This window comes from Silene latifolia, chromosome Y (genome assembly GCF_048544455.1).
Source record: "Silene latifolia isolate original U9 population chromosome Y, ASM4854445v1, whole genome shotgun sequence".
In the NCBI taxonomy this organism is placed as follows: domain Eukaryota; kingdom Viridiplantae; phylum Streptophyta; class Magnoliopsida; order Caryophyllales; family Caryophyllaceae; genus Silene; species Silene latifolia.
In genome coordinates, this window is record NC_133538.1 from 384,561,628 (window position 1) to 384,582,118 (window position 20,491).

Here is a 20,491-nt window from a genome sequence, read left to right on the forward strand (position 1 = left end):
CCATGCAAAATTGCACGGGTATGCATTTGATCGATATGAATATTTTTTGATGAATATTTAAATTTGCATTTCTATTATAATAATAATTAGGCAACAAGTGACAATTCGTGATGTACATGATTAATTTTTACACATGTGTAAAAGACGTGTTCACATGCAATGGTTTACGATTGGAAAATAGAAGAAAGGAGTATCGTTCGTAATGTCAGACAACAGCTCTCGAAGAGTTGACATTGATTGCTGAGTACTGTCCCTAATCACCAAGCTTCTTTGTAGGATTGGATCATCTATATTCGTCATGCATAAAGTAAAAAAAATTATGCGAAATGATATCTTAAACATGTACTTTTTTTAATCATCATATTTTTTGAACGCCTTCAAATTGATCCCGAACATGCATGATTAGGCCACACAATTTGATAAATTGGACTTATGCAATGAATTCGATCCATATTATAGATGGATCCGTGTTATATCGATCCATCAACTAAGCCCGTATGAAATACAACCTTAATTTTGTTTGTCCATATAAAATGCCCGACCCCCACCAAATCCTACTTGTTATACGATCATTACAACGCCTTCATCTTTATCTCATTCCCTTACCTCACTAATTCACTCTCTGACTAAATCTCTCACTCTCTCACTATAACACACCCAATTCCGCCGCCTCCCTCTTCCTCCTCCATGCAGATTATCATCATCAACTCATATCTTATGATTACCCTTTTCATCAATGGAGATGGTGAAGTATTCAAATTGTTATTCTTATATTCTTAAAGCATCCAATTTTCTACTATAGGTACTTTCGATTTTCATCCCTTATTATAAGTTTTTCAATCTGTTTATTAATATGAGTTTGGTTTATTGTCAATATCTTCTTATATTTTTTGTATATAACTTTCACTACAATAATTTACCGAATCTGATATATAGATGGACACAAAAAAATCGACATGCAAATGATGATATTACCATTTTCATTCGTATTCAGCGTCCTCATATTTGTTATATATTTTTTAAGTATGATTTATTGGGTTTTTTTATTAGAATGTTATGTTAGATCTATGAGATAGTTAGAAGTTGAAATTGCTTGTTCCTAAAACAAAACACAATATTTACGATACATTTTAAGCAAACAATGTATAAATGGGTAAAAAATCTGTGTAAATCGATGTCACACTTTTCTTGCATCATTCATAGCATTCCAGTTAGATATTGTCCTAGGATCATCACATAAATTGATCACCCCATATGATCGGGATTTTTACTCAATGTTAAAGATCTGATCGACCCTTATCTTTGCAACAAAAGTCCTTTCAAGTAAAGGCCTAAAATCTGGTGGACGTATAACGCTATAAATCTGAAAGCAAGTGTTAACTTTATTTAACAACATTATGATTTTATTTCATATTGCTGCAATATAAAATTATTTTTTACAAAGTTTTGATTTACCTCATCTTCATCAAGGATGGCTTGGGCTGTTTTCCCAAGCAATTCATCGATGCAATCATCCCAAATTATGAATTCAAACAAATCACAAGGTTCATATGTGACTAAGAACTTAACTTGAAACCTGCAACACATAACCATTTTGTATAATTTGTTTTCAATTTTGTACTTATTTGAAGAATTATTGAAGTAAATATTATTTATACCTTGGAATAGCAGTTGGTACTCCAATACCCTTAATTGTGCAAGCTTTGCCATCTTTTTCTTTGTCACAATACCACAAACCATCATCACCATGCTTAACCTTTGATCTACATTCTTTGCATGAGTAGTAGAACCAATTATTACCAGATGTATCTAACTAAAGAAACTTTGCCATGGTGACATATGCCCCTCCTTTGCTAACGTTTGCTATCTCGCTTAATGTTTCGATGTTTACACTTGCGAGGATCGGAGGATGGTATTCAGCATTTCCTGGAGCCCCAACGGCACTCTCATCCTCTTCGGGAAACTGGTAAGGGAAAAATTAACATGAAGTGAAGGTAAAATTTTACGGGAAAAAAAAAAACAAATGGAGTGCACGCGTTGTTTTTGTTTTTGTATTATGTTAATTTGTATTGCATTTTCTGATGAGGTAGTACGTAATTATAAACTAACTGATTATAAAAGTGAAATAGGACAAAAAGTCATGTTTTATATAAATATGACTTGTAAAATAAAGATCATTGTTAACTATAGTATGAAAAAGAAATGGGTTGGTATTTAAAGGATTAAAGAGGCAGACTCGTTATTGAACTCGTTGACCTCATTCATACTTGGATTAACCAAGATCTTTATTGCACCCCATGTTGTTGTTAAGCTGACTTCCCCTCCATATTTGTGAAAAAGTAGTAAATGTTGCTAAATCATTCAGTCAATACTATGTAATTAATATCATACTGATTTTGCATCGTAAAATATTTTTAATACCTTCATAAACGGAACGCTTTACGAATAGCATCACCACAGTTGGTTTTTTCTGGTTAAGGTACTCCTGCTCAATATTCATTATTTGGTCAACGTAGTCTCCAAAAACAGAACAACACATATGTTGGTTCCTACAAAAAAATTGTTGGTAATAATTTCATTAGAATTGTGTTTCGTTTTAGTAATGGTATATTAAATAAATATCATGGAGATTAAAACATACTGAGTATTTCCCAAAACAATAGTCCTCTTCCTCTTGCCATGTGGGTCTTTTATTGGGTAAATATGCTCCAACCTTCCAATAACATCTGCACATATAGGATTATTGCATTAAAAATACTATATTTGACACATATTAACACCTAAAGTAAGAGTTTTTTTCTTACCAATATAAAGTCTATCTGGCATAGCACCATTAATTACTTCATCGAAAGTGTAGAAAGCATGAACACAAAGTGGTATCTCCCCATTAGTGATGGGAACGACCCTTGTGCTGTACTCAAACCAAATCTTGCAAGGGTGAAATTGTAACACCCCCTCATACCAAGGTGCCTTACCAGGACCACCCTACCATGAAAGTGCGTTACCATCTCGGTTTCCCGAGGTTAGTATATACCAAAGCGTCTGAATTGAGCATCATTATTAAAGTAATGTAAAATGCAAAGTTTACAATATCCAAAACCGAATACTGTCTAATGAAATACAACCTCAAAGTCTTAACAATAAAAGAAAACTCGCTAAGACTCAGACGGTGATGCTATGACTCGTGGTGGCAAATCTCCCAAGATAATCCCCAAGCTCTCACTAGCAAAACTCATCAAGCCCGCTCACCATCCCCGAATGGATCACCGCAGATTCCACAAACAACAACGGGTCGATATTATGCAACAAACAAGACAAACAAATGCAATACTCGTCTGATCATCATCAACTCCCAATCACCCAAGCTCACATAGTAACCGACTACACACTAAAGTGTGTAGCCCTGCCAGATTACCCATCGCAACAGGTAATCCTCGCCGCCAGTGGGTGACCGCAGCCGATCCCACCTAGTCCGGCTCCTCAACGAGCGACAACGATCCTGTCCCTTAATGTGCACATCCCCTCCCGTGGCGGGTTCCACGGAGGGCGAACTAGGGTGTGAAGCCACTCCCGCAAGTGACTCCACCACAATCACAATCACATGACATTACTTTGTCATCTCAATCCCCTCACACCAACATCACAATCACAATAATCTCCATACTACGATGATCAACAGACAACGATAATTACAACAACATGTCATGTAAAGCACAGTAAACTGAGTAGGGAAACCCTACCTTAGCAATCACAGCAGTATGCAACACGGACAATCAAAAAGGCTCCTCTACGAAGTCTTCTCCTATACAATGATCATACAACACAATTACACTTTGTACAATTCCCAACATCCCCTTCCCATATAAATGTACAAGAACTCAAACAGATGCAATAATTACAAAGATAGAACTTACCAACGGTCAACAAGAACTTATACGCAAGAATCACCGCAATTATCCACACAAAGATGCTACGAAATGCTCAATGGAAGGATTAGGGAATGATTTGGGTATGATTAGGGTAACGTAGAAATGATAATCTTTGTGAAAAATGATATTAGAAACTGACGCGGAAATATAAAATACCCTAATCACTCCTTAATCAAACCGTCGAAATATAACTTCGCCAAACCAGACACTCGGTCGAGTAAGTGCATACTCGGCCGAGTGTCCAATACTCGGTCGAGTATTCACTATACTCGGCCGAGTATTCCTCGGCGAACCAAAATAACACGCACTCGAGCACTACTCGCCGAGTAGGCTCTACTCGGTCGAGTAGGCTCCAAAGAAAATCCGTAGTGTTACAATCTTTCCCCCTAAAAAGAACTTCGTCTCGAAGTTCACACTCTACTAGAAGCAAGCACAACACCACGACACAAGACTCTAACAATCACATGCGACAACTCAAAGGAACTATACAAGCATCACAACAAGTTACCCCAAACGCATCTCCCGACTCGAACCAAACAAAGCAAAAGAAACAACAAAACACCATCGCGACCATCTCCTACCCCCCTACAAAGACAACGGTTACGTCCCCGTAACCAAACATACCTGATCAAAAAGGTTAGGAAAACGGTCTCGCATAGCTTCCTCGGGTTCCCATGTGGCTTCCTCCACATTATGATTAGACCAAAGGACCTTGAGTAAGACCGTCTCACCATTCCGGGTCTTACGAACCTTGCGATCAAGAATCTCCTTAGGAATCTCGGCATAGGACAAGGATTCATCAAGTTCGATGTTCTCCATCTCGAGGATGTGCGACGGATCACTCACATATTTCCGAAGTTGAGACACATGAAAAACATTGTGCACTCTATCCAAAGCTGGTGGTAAAGCTAACCTGTAGGCTACCTCGCCAACACGGTCCAGAATTTCATAAGGACCTATAAACTTTTGGCTTAGCTTACCCTTTTTCCCAAACCTCATAACACCTCGCATAGGTGACACTTTCAAAAGCACCTTGTCACCTACCGCGAACTCAATGTCCCTGCGGTGTAAGTCGGCGTAGCTCTTCTGACGATCTTGAGCTGCTCTCATCTTTTGGCGAATCAACTGGATTTGCTCAACCATATCTTGAACCAATTGTGGCCCTAAAACCACCAGTCTCGGAACTATCATCCCAACAAACTGGACTTCGGCATTTCCGGCCATACAAAGCTTCAAAAGGTGCCATCCCAATGCTTGTATGATAACTATTATTGTATGAAAACTCGATCAAATCAAGTCTGTCTTCCCAACTGCCTCCAAAGTCCATAACACATGCCCTTAGCATGTCTTCTAAGGTCTTGATGGTCCGTTCTGTCTGACCATCGGTTGCCGGATGAAAAGCTGTACTCATCTTCAGCGTTGTACCCATCAACTCTTGCAGTTCTTGCCAAAACTTTGATATGAACCTCGCATCACGATCAGAAACAATATCTTTCGGAATACCATGTAACCGAACCACATGCTTTCTGTAACCCAATGCCAGCTGCATCTTAGACCAAGTATCCTTCATGGGGACGAAATGGGCTGATTTGGTTAACCGATCCACAATCACCCAAATCATGTTGTTACCTTGTTGTGACCTAGGTAACCCCACAATAAAGTCCATGGAGATCGACTCCCACTTCCACTCGGGCACTGTCAGAGACTGAATCTTACCTTGAGGTCTCCTTTGTTCACCTTTGACCCTTTGGCAGGTCAAACATCTAGCCACAAACTCAGCTACATCTCTCTTTATGTTCGGCCACCAAAAAGTCTTCTTAAGGTCTCTGTAAAGCTTGTCACCACCGGGTGAACTGAATAAGGAGTGCAATGAGCATCCGACAAGATCATTCTCCTTAACTCGCATCGTCGAACACACCATCTCCCATCAAAACGAACACTCCCATCTGGATGTATAGAGAACCTGGAAGCTGCTCCACTCTCTACCTTTGACTTCCACTCCTGGATCTTAGGATCAAGCTCTTGCTTACTTTTGATGTTTTCATACAACTCTGGCTCGATCGTCAAATCCCCGATGGTATTCCCCTCCCGAATCATAAAGATCCCCAATCTAGACATCTCATCTCTCAACTTCAAAAGGACATAGATGTACATAGCGAATGAACGCTCTTCCTACTCAAAGCATCTCATGACAACATTAGCTTTACCCTCGTGATAGATGATCTCCATATCATAATCCCCAATCAGCTCCATCCACCGCCTCTGTCGCATGTTAAGCTCCTTCTGAGTGTAGATATACTTTAGACTCTTATGATCAGAGAACACCTTAAAAGTTGCGCCATAAAGGTAGTGCCTCCAAATCTTAAGAGCGAACACAATCGCACCCACTCTAAATCATGAGTAGGGTAGTTCTCCTCATATTGCTTCAACCGCCTCGAAGCATAAGCTATCACTTTCCTCCCCGCATCAAAACACAACCTAGACCGTTCTTTGAAGCGTCGGTATACACCTCAAAGTTCTCACAACCCTCTGGCAAGGCTAGGATAGGAGCCGTGGTCAAGCGTTCTTTTAAGGTCCAAACGCCGTTTCACAACTCTCATCCCAAACAAATCTGACTTCCTTCCTCATCAAGGATGTCATAGGCCGTGCTATGGTAGAGAAATCTTTCACAAACCTCCGTAGTAGCCGGCAAGGCCTAAGAAACTCCGAATCTCAGCAACATTCTTCGGCGATTCCCACTTGGTAACGGCCTCAATCTTACTAGGATCCACAGATACCCCCTTCTTGGATATTACATGGCCTAGAAAAGCCACTTCCTCTAACCAGAACTCACACTTGGATAACTTGGCATAGAGCTGATTTTCTCTCAAAGTCTGCAAAACTATCCTCAAGTGCTCTTCGTGCTCTTCCTTAGTCTTGGAATAAACTAGGATATCGTCGATGAAAACAACCACAAACCTATCCAAAAACGGTGTGAAGATCCGATTCATCAAATCCATAAAAGGCTGCTTTGCGCATTGGTCAACCCAAAAGGCATCACTACATACTCGTAGTGACCATAACGAGATCGGAACGCCGTTTTAGGAATGTCCTCATCCGCTATCCTCGATTGATGATACCCCGACCTCGATCAATCTTAGAGAACACACCAGCTCCACTTAGGCGATCGAATAAATCGTCAATCCTTGGCAACGGATACTTATTCTTCATCAGTAACTTTGATTGAGCTCTCGTAATCAATGCACAATCTCATACTCCCATCTTTCTTCTTTACAAAAAGAACTGGAGCTCCCCACGGTGACACGCTAGGCCTGATATAACCCTTGTCTAACAACTCATGTATCTGCTTCTTCAACTCAGCCAACTCTTTAGGTGCCATACGATAAGGTGCTTTAGATATAGGACCCGTTCCCGGCTTAAGCTCCACGCTGAAATCGACATCCCTCTTGGGAGGCAAACTCGGTATTTCCTCAGGAAAGACATCTTCAAATTCTTTCACCACGGAAATCTCAGAAGTTGTCGGCGGCTCTACTCGGCGATCTCTCACATGACAAAGAATTAAGGGACACTTTTTCCTTAAACATGACTTTAAAGTCATAACCGCTATAAACCTACACTTAGGCTTTACCACAAACCCTCTATAGGACATCTTAACACCCTTGGGACCCTTTAAAGACACTCTCTTTTGTCTACAATCTATCCTGGCGTCATACCTACCTAGCCAATCCATCCCGACAATCACCTCAAACCCATCCTTAGGAAACTCTAACAGGTTTACTGGTAAATCTACCCCTCCAATCACCATAGATATACCCTTATATAACTTGAGACACGACACGACTCCCCAAAGGTATGAACACATCATCTTTTACAACCTCAAACTGTCCCAAACCCATAGACACAAAGATGACTTTTAGACACAAAAGAATGTGTAGCCCCAATCAAACAAAACAAAGGACGGTACATTATTAACAAGAAAGGTACCGGTAACTACATGAGCATCATCTTGTGCTTCCTGCTTATCCATCATGAAGAGCTTTCCACTATTCATCTGTCCTCCACCCCGAATCAAGCATTGGAGGTACTAGGCTTAGCCGCCAATCTGGGTGACATCTTGTTATTCTGGCGCTGGTAAGATCCACCACCACCGCGGTTGTAACCGCCCTGGTTACCCTGTCCACCTCTGTTGCCCCATGAACCTCCCGGTCGGTTACTAGCAAAACTCTGAGTCGGCCCCTGAGAGAAATTTCCTGATCTAGTCCTGAACCAATTGCGGGCTTGTAGCTCGTGCGGTCTCGCCTTTTGTGACCTATCCCACCACAAATGAAGCACGTAAGGTTGGTGTTGTCACTTACACCCGACCTCCATTCTTTCCCCGACCACAAGAACCTCCAGAGAAACCAGCTCCACTAGAGAAAGCCTTGGCATGATTGAAATTCCCTTTCTTGTTGGTTGGCTGATTGTTGTTCCCGCTTCTCGGCCTTCCTCTTTTCTCGTAGCATCCTCTCCTCGATCTCCCTTGAGAGATCCACCATTCTCTCGGCTTGACCCGCTCTCGGATACACTTCCTTGAGGTCGGTAGCAACCCCGGTAGGCATACGACTCACGATCTTAGCAGACAAACCCCTCTCAAATCGGAGAGCCAAACCTCTTTGTCCGAGCTGCAAATCTTCCACATAACGAGATAGCTCCATAAACCGATGATAGTAATCGGTGATCGTCATCTCCTCGGACATATTGAAAGATTCAAAGTCGGATCTCATCTTGTGTCGGATATGCTCCGGCACAAACTGCTCTCTCATAGCACTCTTCAACCCGGACCACGGAATAGCCCCTTCCGCCGGTAGTAAGCTCTAGCATCATCCTTGACGTTACGCCACCAAACTGCAGCTTCTCCTCTTAGGTAGTACACTACCTGCTCAACAATCATGTCCTCAGGGCACTTAACCATTTCCATGAGAGCTTCAATCTCACGGTGCCACTTCTCGAGCAGCTTTGGTTCACCTACCCCGTCATATGTAGGAGGGTGGAAACGAGCAATGTTGATGCTAAGCTGGGTTGCATCCATCGTCTTCTCGTTTCCTTTTCCCACATTTTTGAGAGCTTCAAGGAGAGCCTCTTGTTACTCAATCATGTGAGCAACCTCATCAAGAGACATCTCTGAAGCTTGGATCTGCGCGGGAGTTCTTTTGGGCGGCATTTTGAGCTGATAAGAAAGAAAGAAACGTAAACACATGCTCAAAATTTAACACCCTTCCGCCATAAGAACACTCGGCCGAGTATACATCATACTCGGTCGAGTAAATATAACTCGGTCGAGTACCTTCCCAGATACTCGGTCGAGTATCGACTCCAGAGACAAACGCCAAAACACCAAAAGAACACTCGGTCGAGTGCAACAACACTCGGCCGAGTGGACGCTACTCGGTCGAGTATACACTCATACTCGGTCGAGTTATCACAAACAATAGCAATTGCTACTTCTTATCAAACAACACTCGGTCGAGTTTTGGCTACTCGGCCGTACTACTCCATACTCGGTCGAGTGCCTACCTCCTAACTCGGCCGAGTTACGCTATAAAAAGATTTACTGATTACGATTCCCCTATCATGCTCACTATTCCCGCAAAGAAATACTTAAGGATTTAAAACCATGTTATAATCACGTCAGCATGTAATGCATATATTAAAACTTTAACACCATATTGTAACCATATCAACATCCAATTTGCACATATGCTAAATCCAACGTTGAAATCACAACCCGTTTCATCTATTACTTCTCCCATCACAACAGTTAAGAACTTCATCACACATATATGCAACTATCGACTTTTACCAACATGTATCTTCACATACGTGCACATACAAAGCCTAGTCCTCATCACACTTTCCCCCATGTTACCGGCTCGAGTTAGTAAGGGCCAATGTGCGACTCCGGGACGTCTCCCGAGTCTTTGCGGTAGCTCCAAACAACTCTCCCCGGGTTCATTTTATTTAGACTCCCTAGGTTCATTAATTCATTTGTTTAGGTGCCGGAATCTTCGGCTCTGATACCACTTTGTAACACCCCCTCATACCAAGGTGCCTTACCAGGACCACCCTACCATGAAAGTGCGTTACCATCTCGGTTTCCCGAGGTTAGTATATACCAAAGCGTCTGAATTGAGCATCATTATTAAAGTAATGTAAAATGCAAAGTTTACAATATCCAAAACCGAATACTGTCTAATGAAATACAACCTCAAAGTCTTAACAATAAAAGAAAACTCGCTAAGACTCAGACGGTGATGCTATGACTCGTGGTGGCAAATCTCCCAAGATAATCCCCAAGCTCTCACTAGCAAAAACTCGTCAAGCCCGCTCACCATCCCCGAATGGATCACCGCAGATTCCACAAACAACAACGGGGTAAGTATTATGCAACAAACAAGACAAACAAATGCAATACTCGTCTGATCATCATCAACTCCCAATCACCCAAGCTCACATAGTAACCGACTACACACTAAAGTGTGTAGCCCCGCCATTTACCCATCGCAACAGGTAATCCTCGCCGCCAATGGGTGACCGCAGCCGATCCCACCTAGTCCAGCTCCTCAATGAGCGACAACAATCCCTGTCCCTTAATGTGCACATCCCTCCCGTGGCGGGTTCCACGGAGGGCGAACTAGGGTGTGAAGCCACTCCCGCAAGTGACTCCACCACAATCACAATCACATGACATTACTGTCATCTCAATCCCCTCACACCAACACTGTCACAACAATCTCCATACTACGATGATCAACAGACAACGATAATTACAACAACATGTCATGTAAAGCACGATGAACCGAGTAGGAAACCCTACCTTAGCAATCACAAAGAAGATGCAACACGGACAATCAAAAAGGCTCCTCTACGAAGTCTTCTCCTATACAATGATCATACAACACAATTACACTTTGTACAATTCCCAACATCCCCTTCCCATATAAATGTACAAAGAACCCAAACAGATGCAATAATTACAAAGATAGAACTTACCAACAACGGTCAACAAGAACTTATACGCAAGAATCACCGCAATTATCCACACAAAGATGCTACGAAATGCTCAATGGAAGGATTAGGGAATGATTTGGGTATGATTAGGGTAACGTAGAAATGATAATGCTGTGAAAAATGATATTAGAAACTGACGCGGAAATATAAAATACCCTAATCACTCCTTAATCAAACCGTCGAAATATAACTTCGCCAAACCGGACACTCGGTCGAGTAAGTGCATACTCGGCCGAGTGTCCAATACTCTGTCGAGTATTCACTATACTCGGCCGAGTATTCCTCGGCAGAACCAAAATAACACGCACTCAGAGCACTACTCGGCCGAGTAGGCTCTACTCGGTCGAGTAGGCTCCAAAGAAAATCCGTAGTGTTACAGAAATGTTGCCATGTCAACTCCCACTCGGTTTGATGATATGCTGAATCTTCTGATTTTTTATGTGCTCCTTTCATTAAGTTGTTCTAAGAAAATCCTAGTCAACTTCTTATTTATAGTTGCTTTAATGGTGTCTCCCTGTTGGACACGTGAGTGCGGTATGTGTTAATCAAATAATTAAATTACTAGTCTTAAACCCGTGCAAATTGCACAGGTTGCTATTTTAGATTTTGTTATATAATCAAATGATTATTTTTCGTGTAAAGTCATGTTTGAGATTTACAATTTGTATTGTAATTTTAACTGCAATTAGCGGATTTGTGCATGAAGAATGTTGTAATATTATGTAGCGTAAATGACGCAGTAAGTTTAATTGACCGAGTATTCATTGTAGTATGATATGTTATATCGAATATGACACGTAAATTTAGGTCGAATATATCGAATATGACACGTAAATTTAGGTCGAATATGACATGACCGTACAACACGATTAGTCAAAGATACATTTTATATTAATTAAATGTGAATATATAACATATACTATTATTTAAATATTGCTATCTATGTAGAATTTAAATTACACACTTTTAAAACATCAATTTTATATGACTAATAGTCCCTCCACACACTTACTTTCACGTACCCCATTTCAATAAAATACTCCTTACATGTTTTTGTGATTAGCGAAATGGAGTGAAAACAAATGTGTGGAGGCAGTAATAAATCGATTTTAAATTAACATGGTTATAATTATTTCAATATAGGTATAACTATATAAACGATGACTGTGATTAAATTATTAATATTTAATAGTACGATTTAGTATTTACCGAAATGTTTGTTTTATTTAAAAAGTGGTAAAAGAAAAATGGTGTCTTAAACTTATTTTGACTCGTATTATGGCTCCAATGTAGCATGTAACTCATGTGATTTGATTTTTATTCTAACTCAACCAGTACGACTCGACCTGAGACGGTAGTTATATATTTATTGGTAATACCTACGTATTATAATAAATTAATCGATGGACCATATAATAAATAATCAGAAAATTGGGCCAAATTTAGTTGCCCTTCGTATAATGGCTAAATAGTCACAAAATCATGTATTGCCCATTATAAACCCTATTCCCAATTTTCACTTCAACTTGTTAATTATTTCGGAAACCCTACGATTTTTAAAGGCCTAAAAAACATTCCGTCTTCGCTAGATCCATACAATTGCCTATGTTTAGTTGTTCAAATATGTACAACTATACGTTTATTCACACCACACAATTAAAATAAAAACGCCAAAAATCATCACTCATTCAATCCTTCACCATCTTCACTAATCCCTCGCCATATTCATCCCTCCATCTACTCTCCAATTCCTCCGCTGTCACCAACTCGCTAAATATTTGAGTTCTAATTACTAATCTTCACCTCCTGTTTATTACTCCCTTTCTAAACTGATTGACGACGGAGTACCACAATAGATGGCGTAGCTTTCGCTGAAGATAATATAAATTAGTTAAGTTGATTTCGGTATACTGCCATTAATATGGTTATTGTTATACAAATTAGTCGAATTCTTTTTATTTTTCGAAATAATTGGAGCTATAAATATTTACTGATACTTTTGTTTTATTTTTAGAAAAATGATAAATACAGCCCTAAAAGTGCCAAAAAAGGAATGAAAATCTTAAATCAAGCATTAATGACATCAATTTACGTGTAATTGTGTCTTAAATTCCTAATTTAATTCCATTTTGGGAAATAATTTAGTTCTTAAATATAGCCCTAAGGGCTGTATTTATCATTACCGTTATTTTTATACCATTATTTTCTCTTTCCTTAGTCAATTATTTTAAAAAAAATAATTTACAGTAGAATTTTTACCTTTGTTTTAAGATCTAAATCTAAAACTTTTTACATTCGTTTTAAACTGGAAATATTTACAATTCATCACTGTAATTTTTCTTTTGTTGGCTTTGCAATTTTTTTATTTTTTATGTCATTATCTTTTTAAATAAAGATTTTTATTAATTAATTAATGAAATTCATTAATAACTAAAATAGATCTATCATTTCTTTCAAATAAAAAAAATACGACTAATTATATAGTAAAAGATTTGTAGATTATAAAAATTAAAAAAATTGTAAATATGAGCATGTTTAATAATTATAAACTTATATTGTAATTCTGATATAATGAATTGCTACAAAGTCTAGCATGTTGATGTTGTATCAAATCTTGGTAATTAATTAGTTTAGAGGACGTGCGTCCTAAAAATCAGGGAACAAAAAAATGTATTGACTTATTGACTTTTAACCACAGAGCGACACGTAGGCTCTGTGGTTGTTCCTTTAATAAATAGGATTTATATTTGACAATCAAAACATTATTCAAATAGTAGAATGCTTACATTTTCGTCTATGAGAATTAGTTCCACGCCTTGCACGTCATTTGGCCTAGACTCGAACTTTTTGTACCATAACCTCATTACCCGAACAGTAATTTGCTCTGTCCTTGGTGTTTCTTTCTTGATGTTGGCGATGGGAATACTCTGGTACTGTGCCATTGTAACTTATGCCTTTTCTTTGTTTTTGCTTTGGTAAATTTTTGAGTTTGTGATGCTTCAGGTTGTTGATTGTGCCATCCTATTTATACTGCTACTTAACCTCTATTTCTAACCCTAACTTACCCACTTTTGCCATTATGCCACTCACCATCACTTGGCAGTTCTCCATAACTGTTCCCCATCACTCAATAACCGCTTCTCTGATTTTTTTATTGCATATATGTAATTATTTTCCGATTATTTTATTTCGGAATTTAATTCGGACCTTATTTCCAGATTGGACGGTTGACGCGTATTAAACATGGCGATATTAATTTAGCCTTTAAAATGTACTTGTCGAAGTAGAAATTACTCGGTAACCTATCATTGTCACCTTCCGACTTCGGTATGCGCGGCTGATAGTAAAGTTGCCGTAATTTTTGCTCCAAGTAAATCCTCGGTGATGAACAGCTATCTGTACAGATATGAGAGGATTATTATCTATTTGAAAAAATTAATTTAATAATTTTTATAATACTGTTTCTTTTGTACGTTGCATTTTTCATAACATGTTTTTAAAAAATTTCAAAAACGTTACATTTTTATAACATGTTTTTTAAAAATGGCAAAATCTTAGCACTACCATTAAATAATTATTTTAAAACTGTTATTTTTTTGTACTTTATATTTGTATAACATGTTTATAAATATTGCGAAATATTTGCGTTTTGATTTTTACAATATAATATTTTACATTATTTCAATGAATATAAAAATTGTTTAGTTTTTTTTTTTTAGCAAAGTACCTACTTGTCGAAGTAGAAATTACTCGGTAACCTATCATTGTCGCATTCCGACTTCGGTGTGCGCGGCTCATAAAGTTACCGTAATTTTTGCTCCAAGTAAATCCTCGGTACTGCACGAATTTCTATACATATCTAGAGGATTATCTATTTTACCAATATCATAAATCATTCTTACAAAATTGTTCATTTTTTCGTTACCTTTTTAAAACATATTTTTTGAAATTGTATTTATGTACGTTTATAATTAATTATATACTTGTATAAATAATAATGTAATTCATTGCCTAAATGTAATTAATTTTATTAAATTACTTCTCGTCACGTTATTGTTGAATGTAATTAATCTTCGACTCCTAGCAAGCGTGTGTAATAGATAATGTTAACATTAACTATCTGAATTAACAAATATTAACATGAACAATTAACAATTAACAATTAACAATTAACAATCTGAATTAACAAATCAACAAATAAATGCAATTGCACACCAACGGCGTCAACCTTATTTTGAATTTTCGAAAAAAAAAAACCTTAAATGCTACAGATTGTGACGTGGAAGCACACAATTGCAGTATTATCTTCTGAATTAATAAAGATAAGATTGGATTTTTCTACATAATAACCCCGTATTTTTTCAGATTCTACCTAGTAACCTTACATTTTCAAAACACACACAAGGTAACCTTACATTTTTCAAAACACACACAAGAAGGTAACCTTACATTTTTTTAACAGTGTTAGTTAAGCATTTGTAATTATATTTTCAAAATGTTATTTGAGTATTTTAAAATTTATTGTATTTATGTCTAAATATATTTGTTCTAGTTAGACTTCAAAAGTGAATTAAAGAAGATAATGATAATGATAATGAGTGACTTGAGCTCGAGCCTTTTCTCGCGTCCGACTTAAGCTCATTTTTCTCGAGCACAAATTCTCATTTAGTGACGGACACTTTTCGTCACAAATGAAGACAAATGTTGCCATTTTAACGACAAATGAGACGGGTCATATCTGTCGTTAAAATGGAGACGGAGTAAATGTAACCCATCTAAAACGAAATGTAACCACACCCATTTTCTAAGCTATAACAGCTATGGTCACATTTATTGTTAAAATGACAACATTTTGTCCGTCTTCATTTGTGACGAAAAGTAATCCGTTACGAGGAAGACTTATTGTTGCTTGAGTCCAACTTAAACTTTATGGTGTACCATATCATTGTAGCCTTGCTAATGAAAAACATCTTCTCTAATTCACATGGATTGGTTAATAATAAGGATATGTTGACGTTATATACTAACGTGTAAGAATTTCTCAATTGTATATATAAAGACATTTTTGTTGGGTAAAGAAAGCAATAAGGATATGTTGTCATGTTGACGTTTTTTTTTAGACAATTGTGTACTATTATATATATATATAAAAGTTCATATTACACGATACCATTACAATAGCAAGTAACATTACAGCTAAGAAAAAACTTGAGACGACTAATACTACTAGATAAAGCAACTGGAATAGAGGAGCTGCTGGAATCCTGCATCAGACGCAGAAGTCGGATGCTTTTGATTTGAAAAAGTACGTCTTGAAGTCTGAAAACTGAGGCGAAAATCATAGCCTCATTCAGAGCTAGAATATTGATTTGAAGAAGGGAAGATTCAAAGCATTGTAACGCTTCATATGTTACATGATCGTTGCAGAAAACTTTAAAAGATCCAATGGAAAAGTTCTTGTTGAAAACCACCTCCGTCCTAAAATAATAAGAAAAGCGTTGCGGGATAGAGGTAACAGGGGTTATAACCTTGGTGAGGTAGGTAGTGCTGTCATAGCATTTGAAGTGGGAAATAATATCATATTGTTGCTGGGAAAGACGAGCAGTTTCAGCAATAATCTCGTCAGGGCAAACACAGCTATTCCTGAAAATCATATTATCCCGATGCTTCCATATTGCAAACATAGTGAGAGGAAAATGTAGCAGTATAAGGGCATTACCGTCAGAGGGTCGAGTGGTGTAGCGTAAAAAAAATTTAAACCAGGTGGAGAAAGAAATTTGGGAACTTGCATCTGATCGAATACCAAGAAGACCGCAGCCAAATTCGTTTGTGAACCGGGCGATCCACGGAAAAGATGGTTTATGGATTCAGGTTCTTCATGACAGAAAGAGCAATTTGGGTAAACCGCCATACCTCTTCGGATTAATACATCTGCAGTAGTCAAGATACCGTGTACAATTTTCCAAAGAAAAATCTTGATATTTGGTTGACAAGGTAGGCTCCATATGAAAGACCATTTAAATTCCCTTGTAGCAGGAGATTGATGCGAGGCAAGTGCTGTTGAACAATTGTGTAAAAGGAATGAGTACCCAGAACTGGTGGAATACTTTCCGTCTTCAGTGAATTTCCAATATACGAAGTCATCAATAGGTTCAGGAGGAAGCTCAAGAGCACAAATTTTTCGAGCAGAGACCGTGTTGAAAAATTTAAAGACATTTTGCTTATTCCATTGAGTCGAACCAGAAAGTAAGTCTGCAAACCTGATAGAGTGTGATTTGAACATGGGCTTAAGAGAAGGCGTTGTACCAAGAATCCAAGCATCGTTCTTGATGTTAATCAATTTCCGATTCCCAAATTTCCAAGCAAAACCATCCCGAAGAAGGAATGTATTTTTAACCACACCTTTCCAAGCAAAAGACGCAGCAGAGTATTTTGAAACCTTTTCGGGGATAGGAAAGTCTTTCTGATATTTCGTGCGAAGGACAGTAGAAATAAGTGAAGCATGCTGATGATGACAGCGCCAGAAAGTCTTTGATAACAAAGCTTGACTAACAATACGAGCATTTTGATACCAAGACCACCTTCCGTTTTTGGCAGCTGCAGAATATCTGGGGACAACCAATGCTGGGCTCTTTTATTTTGAGATTGTTTCCACCAAAAGAGGTCGATTAAATAATTTATTTTCGTGGTAATTTGAAGAGGGATCGGAAGGATGGATGCAACATGAGCAAAAGAGGCAATGAGAATAGTGTTTATAAGCAGAAGTTTAGCAGGTTGTGAGAAATGAGCCGCACCCCAGTAGAGAATTTTAGTAGAAATCTTGTCTAAAATAAACTGAAAAGCTGCAGTTTTCCTTCTGCCAATATCAATTGGAACACCAAGGTAATTACCAAAATTCTGTTTTGAAGGTACTCTGAGAGTGTTTGTGACATGGTCTCTGAAATCATCAGGTGTGTTTGGGCTGAATTTGATATAAGATTTTTGGTGGTTAATCATCTGACCCGAAAAAGCACTGAAAGAGATTAAGATGTCCCGTAAAGACTTGCAGGCAGTTGGAGATAACCGAAAACACAGGAGAGCATCGTCAGCATATAGTAAATGAGAAATTGCAGGGCTATTCCTGGAAAGCTTGATGCCTTCAATAGAACGATTTGATTCCGCCTTAATAATCATAAGAGAAAGAATCTCCATACAGAGAATAAAAAGGTAAGGTGAAATGGGGTCTCCCTGACGCAAGCCGCATTGAGGAAAAAGACGTCTTGAAGGAGTACCATTAATAAGCACTTGTAAAGAGACAGTTCTGACGCAGGCTTTAATAAGTTTTCGGAAAGCTTTAGGAAAACCAAAAGCTTGAGCACATGGAATGAAAAGGCCAAGAGACTCATCAAAAGCTTTGTTCATATCAAGTTTGATCGCCCCAAAACACCGAGTACCACTTCGCCTTTGGTTGATGTAAGAAATAATTTCATGCCCAAGAAAGCCGGTGTCACTGATGAGTCGTCCGGGAAGAAAAGCATTTTGATTTTGGCCGATAATATTATTAGTAACCTTGCGGAGTCTGAGAGCAATGCATTTTGAGGCAGCACGGTAGATGACATTACAAAGACTGATGGGTCTGAACTGGGATATAGATTCGGGATTAACAAGTTTTGGTATAAGAACAATGTGAGTATTATTCCACGCCGGAGGGAGATGACCGTTATTGAGGAAACCGAGAACGGCCGATGTAATGTCCATATTGACGGTGTGCCAGAAGAGTTGGTAAAATCTGGGTGGAAAACCATCAGGTCCCGGTGACTTATTAGGTTTCATATCAAAGAAGGCCTTTTTAACATCACTTGCAGTGAAAGGCTGAGAAAGATAATCCTGCTGCAAAACATCTAACTGGGGGAAGGACAAGTCTTCAAGTTCTGAGAAAGAGGTTGAAGGCAGAGAAGAAGTAAACAAATTCTGAAAATGGTTCATAATTAAATCAGAAAGATCCGATTCAGACGAAGTCCAGGAACCATCATTATGTTTCAAAGAGATAATACGCAACTTTTTCTGTCTTGCTTTAACTCTGCTGAAGAAAAAAGAAGTAGGAAGACCGTCATTTAAATGGAAATCGGATTTTGCTCTTTGTTGCCAGAAAGAATGCTGGACGTGGACTTCATGCTCAGAATATCAAAGATTTTGCCGGTATTGAGAGGCGGAATTTGAGTCGTGAATGTGAGAAGCGGAAGCATATAAATCTTGTGAGAGAGAACTCTAGTCAAGCATGAACTAGTGTCGATTTTGAATAACCCAATTGAGAATACCAGTACGAATTTGAGTAAGTTTATAGGTGACTGAGGAAGTAACAGGATCAGGAGAGAAGCTTCGCCAAATAGATAGAACAAGTTTTTGAATGTCGGAGTGATTGAGACACCATATATCCACACGGTAAGGCCTTTTTGGTTTCATCAAACGGGCAGAAAAATCAAGTATAAAAGGGGCATGGTCCGACAAAAAGATAAAGAGATTCTGAATATGAGCTTCAGGATACTTGAGTAGCCAGTCTTGTGTAGCATATCCACGATCAAGACGTTCTAAAATAAGGCTTGAGGACTCTCTTTTATTAGCCCAAGTAAACCGAGGGCCCGAGAAAGGAAGTTCACAGAGAGGCGAATTAATTCTCCAGTCAACGAAGGCGTTCCAGCCAGTAATGCTGGACGAGCCTCCAATTTTGTCGGAGTATTGTTCGATTTGGTTGAAGTCACCAATCATACAAAGCGGAGAATAAGCGGAACAAAGCTGTTTCATTTCTTTCCAAAAACTTGCTTTAAGCTCACTACAAGACTCACCATACATAAAAAGAGCATACCATACATAGCTCAAATTATGATCTACAATTTTACAGAGGATGAAATGATGATCAACGACAAGAGGCACAACATCTGATCTATCATCCCAAAGCAAAATCAAACCACCACTTAAACCCGCCGAATTTGTACCACAACTATTAGGCAGGTTTAGTGAACTAGTTTTACAAACACTATTCGCTAAAGAGCACTTAGTCTCTTGAAGAAAAACTAAAGAAATATCATAGTAGCGAACGGACCACTTTATGTACGGAACAATAGGGGCGTCCGCTCCACCCAAACCCCTACAGTTCCAAGAGAAAATCTTCATCGGTCTACTGGTGGCAGAAACGGGCCTGCCACAACCCAAGGTTGCGAAAAATCAGCAAAGTTGATTGGAGAAGCGAGATTGGAAACTGGGTCCAAATCTGCAAGGGGAGAGCAAATCTTTAGCCTTTTATTTGGGAAAGAAGGGATAAAGCCTTGAGATGATTCTGCTTCAGAAAAGCAGGCAAAATTCTTTTCCCGAGAAGTAGCTGCAGGTGCGGTAAACATCATAAAATCTGAATCAGAAGAAGAGGAGAAAGAGGATGGTTCCCGCGAGCTGAGACTGGAGATGCCGTTAAGGAAATCTGAAAAACCAACCATAGAGACCGGAGAGAAAGAAGATGACGCAGAAACAGTAAATTCAGATGG

At 38.7% G+C, this 20,491-nt stretch overlaps 1 protein-coding gene across 1 annotated transcript; it reads right to left on the bottom strand.

Moving 5' to 3' along the window:
* Positions 1-16,135: 16,135 nt before the first annotated feature.
* On the bottom strand, positions 16,136-20,126 carry LOC141631995 (uncharacterized). Its single transcript, XM_074444592.1, has 4 exons — positions 19,274-20,126; positions 17,535-19,123; positions 16,780-17,439; positions 16,136-16,642 (listed from the first exon to the last, which is right to left on the bottom strand). The coding sequence occupies exons 1-4, from the start codon at positions 20,124-20,126 to the stop codon at positions 16,136-16,138; spliced, it is 3,609 nt and encodes a 1,202-aa protein (XP_074300693.1).
* Between the last annotated feature and the right edge of the window lie 365 nt (positions 20,127-20,491).

What these genes read in the sequence shown, in the direction of transcription:
- LOC141631995 (XM_074444592.1), bottom strand. Translation starts at nt 20,126, where the DNA reads ATGAAGATTTTCTCTTGGAACTGTAGGGGTTTGGGTGGAGCGGACGCC. An exon ending in ACTTACTCAAATTCGTACTG is followed by an intron (nt 19,124 to 19,273) that starts GTATTCTCAATT and finishes CTGAGCATGAAG; the next exon opens with TCCACGTCCAGCATTCTTTC. An exon ending in GTCTTGGTATCAAAATGCTC is followed by an intron (nt 17,440 to 17,534) that starts GTATTGTTAGTC and finishes ACGAAATATCAG; the next exon opens with AAAGACTTTCCTATCCCCGA.